A 2,500-nucleotide genomic window follows, 5' to 3' on the forward strand; every position below is an offset into this window, starting at 1 on the left:
GGCGAGTTGGCATTCGTTGTATCGTTTCCCCCGAAGTGGTATGGGTCAATCACTTGGAGATAGCCATTAGGGTGTTGAATCTTGGGAGCTGTTTGGTTTACTTGTGGGTGTGGTGGTTGTGTGTTTAAAACAGCATATGTGGGATTCGAGTTTGGGGATTGTTGATTTGGATGTAAATTATATTTAAATCTATTATGTATGGCCATTTGGTCGGATGGCACAGTGTAAAAATATGGTTGGTTTCCCATATCTGGCATAAAGTTGGGTTGGAAAATTTCCTCATCTGGGGAGGGCGAGTATCCTGGATTAGAAATTCCATTAGATTCTGTGGGATTGCAGACGTTGTTTGGTACGTTGCCAATTACTTCGCCAGTGGATCGTAGGTTAGCTCCAGACATTGCACTTTGGGATCCACTATGGTATTCTGGAGAAGCCGAGGAATTTCCTAAATCTCTATTAAAATTATTGTTGTTGGTGTTGTGGACAATAAACATTAATTGCTGATTTTGGGGGTCCATGGGAATCATGTAGCCTCCTCCAACTCCAAGCATGTGTAAAGGATAAGCTAAAATGGTTCTGGGTTTTAATGGACTCTCTTTATAAACAGCAGCGTCCTGGTGGGGGAAACCAGGTTGCATAAACCCACCAAATCCGGTTTGTCCTGCTTGCCATTGATTATTGGGTACCGTTGGCTGCCTGGGAGAGTTGATCTGAACTACCTTATCTCCATCTTGATAATTGTCACCATTGAACTGCGATGTCTTCCAAACGTGAGGACGAGGAACAGGATGATTGATTTGACCCATGGACTCACTTCCACCTTTGTTACTTTTGCTTACATCTGGAAAACCCGCTGTATTATTCACACTATTTACATCGGGCGTTCCTTCAGAGTTTAACTTAGCGGGGATAGGGACACAACTTTTAATATGTGCATCAGGCACTGCAAGACCCCCTCCACCAAAGGACTGATTTGACTCTTCTGCAAGTTTGGATACGGCAAATGGCAATGTTTCGTTACTTTCATCTGCTTTATCCGAATTACTGCTTTCAGGCCGAATAGAACTGTAGCTACCGATTCGTGTGCTTGGGATGCTGCCATTTACGACCGTATCAGATAGTGAGAATGAAACTACAGTATTTCTACTGAGCGATCTTTCGTTTATTCTTAGACCAGCTCTCAGGGAGTGTCCGTTGATGCCATCTGCCGATCTGCTTCGTCTCCTGTGGTCACTTATGGGATAGTCGTAATTCGGCGAATTCTCAGAGTCGTATCCACTTCTTGGACGCGGGGGAAGTGCCGGATTGGCCTCTATAGATAAGTTGTACTTATCTGTAAAAGAACAAAACGAAACAGGAGTATATTCTAATTGATTTCAGTTCAATAATTATTTATGAATTCAGAAAAACAAGTTGAGTAGGCTCTAATCGCAAAAGATATTTTGACCATACAAACTCTTTGATTTAAGAAGTTTAGGCAAGTAACTGGTCATTTTAATCGGTCGATTTTGGAAGGAAATACCGGTGATTAGTTGTTTTTTTTAAAAAAAACATTTATCTTCATTTCTTATTCTATTTTCATTTGCGTATGAGCAAAAATAAGGAAATTAAACAAACTTCATACCTCCATTTCTCCTTGGAAATCTTATTTTCCCAATCCAAATGAGTACAATGATGATAATGGACACTATCAACAAGGCCAGTAACAAAGCACAGCCAATGATTAATCCAACTACTTCCATGTCAATGCGTGATTCCTCTTTGATGATAATAGGAGGTTCGGTGCTGGTGGAAAGCATCTCCGTATCGCCACATATTTTCTATAAAGAAAACATTATTCAAATAATCAAATAAAACAGGGGAGAAATATTGATGGTTAAAACAATAAAACATCGAGAGCTTGAAATTGGAAAGATGATAAATTGAGAATTAAAGTTTCATAACTTACAAGAAGATGAATTTTTAAAAAAATTTGCAATCACAAGCGCAAACATTAGAAGCATTTTATATAACGCAATGCTAACTATGATGTGCTCAACGTGCTTTATAAGTGTCCCCACTAAAGCTTAACTTTTGAACGAAACAATGACTCCAGTTAGGCGATATTGTAATATTTTTCTTCTCATGACAGATACAATGATGTGACGACATGGCATTTTTCTATAGATTGTTGGTTGAAATTTTTTGTTTAACTAATCTGACCATCATAACGCCTGTTGAGAGTCAGTTTTTTGTGTTGTTGTTATTGTTCTTGTATTTGTCTGCTTTCTATTGTGAAATTATTTTCCGAATTGTGGATTACCGATAAATATTTAAGCTACAGATTAGAAGTTCAGCTTTGAAACATTTGTGGTAAATATGCTGAAGTGGGAGATTTCTAAAGATTTTTTAATTCCACACAGAATTTGTGTTTTTAGTTTCCATTTTCATTTTCAAATCAATTTAATAATCATAACGTTGAAGGCTTGATGTATTCTCATGGCCCATCATTTTTATTATT

General features: G+C 38.0%; 1 protein-coding gene across 1 annotated transcript in view; it reads right to left on the reverse strand.

The window, feature by feature from the left end:
- Nucleotides 1-2,500, reverse strand: part of LOC144974559 (uncharacterized) — a gene marked incomplete in the record, with an annotated part of 72,966 nt that overhangs the window by 1,751 nt on the left and 68,715 nt on the right. Inside the window, 2 exon segments of the mRNA XM_078917542.1 lie at nt 1-1,333; nt 1,625-1,820. The exon segment at nt 1-1,333 is cut by the window's left edge and continues 1,751 nt beyond it. Of these exon segments, the coding sequence (XP_078773668.1) occupies nt 1-1,333; nt 1,625-1,820 (1,529 nt within the window).

Source organism: Berghia stephanieae, chromosome 6 (genome assembly GCF_034508935.2).
Source record: "Berghia stephanieae isolate SIO BIC M18660-M18661 chromosome 6, UCSD_Bste_1.3, whole genome shotgun sequence".
NCBI classification, from domain to species: domain Eukaryota; kingdom Metazoa; phylum Mollusca; class Gastropoda; order Nudibranchia; family Aeolidiidae; genus Berghia; species Berghia stephanieae.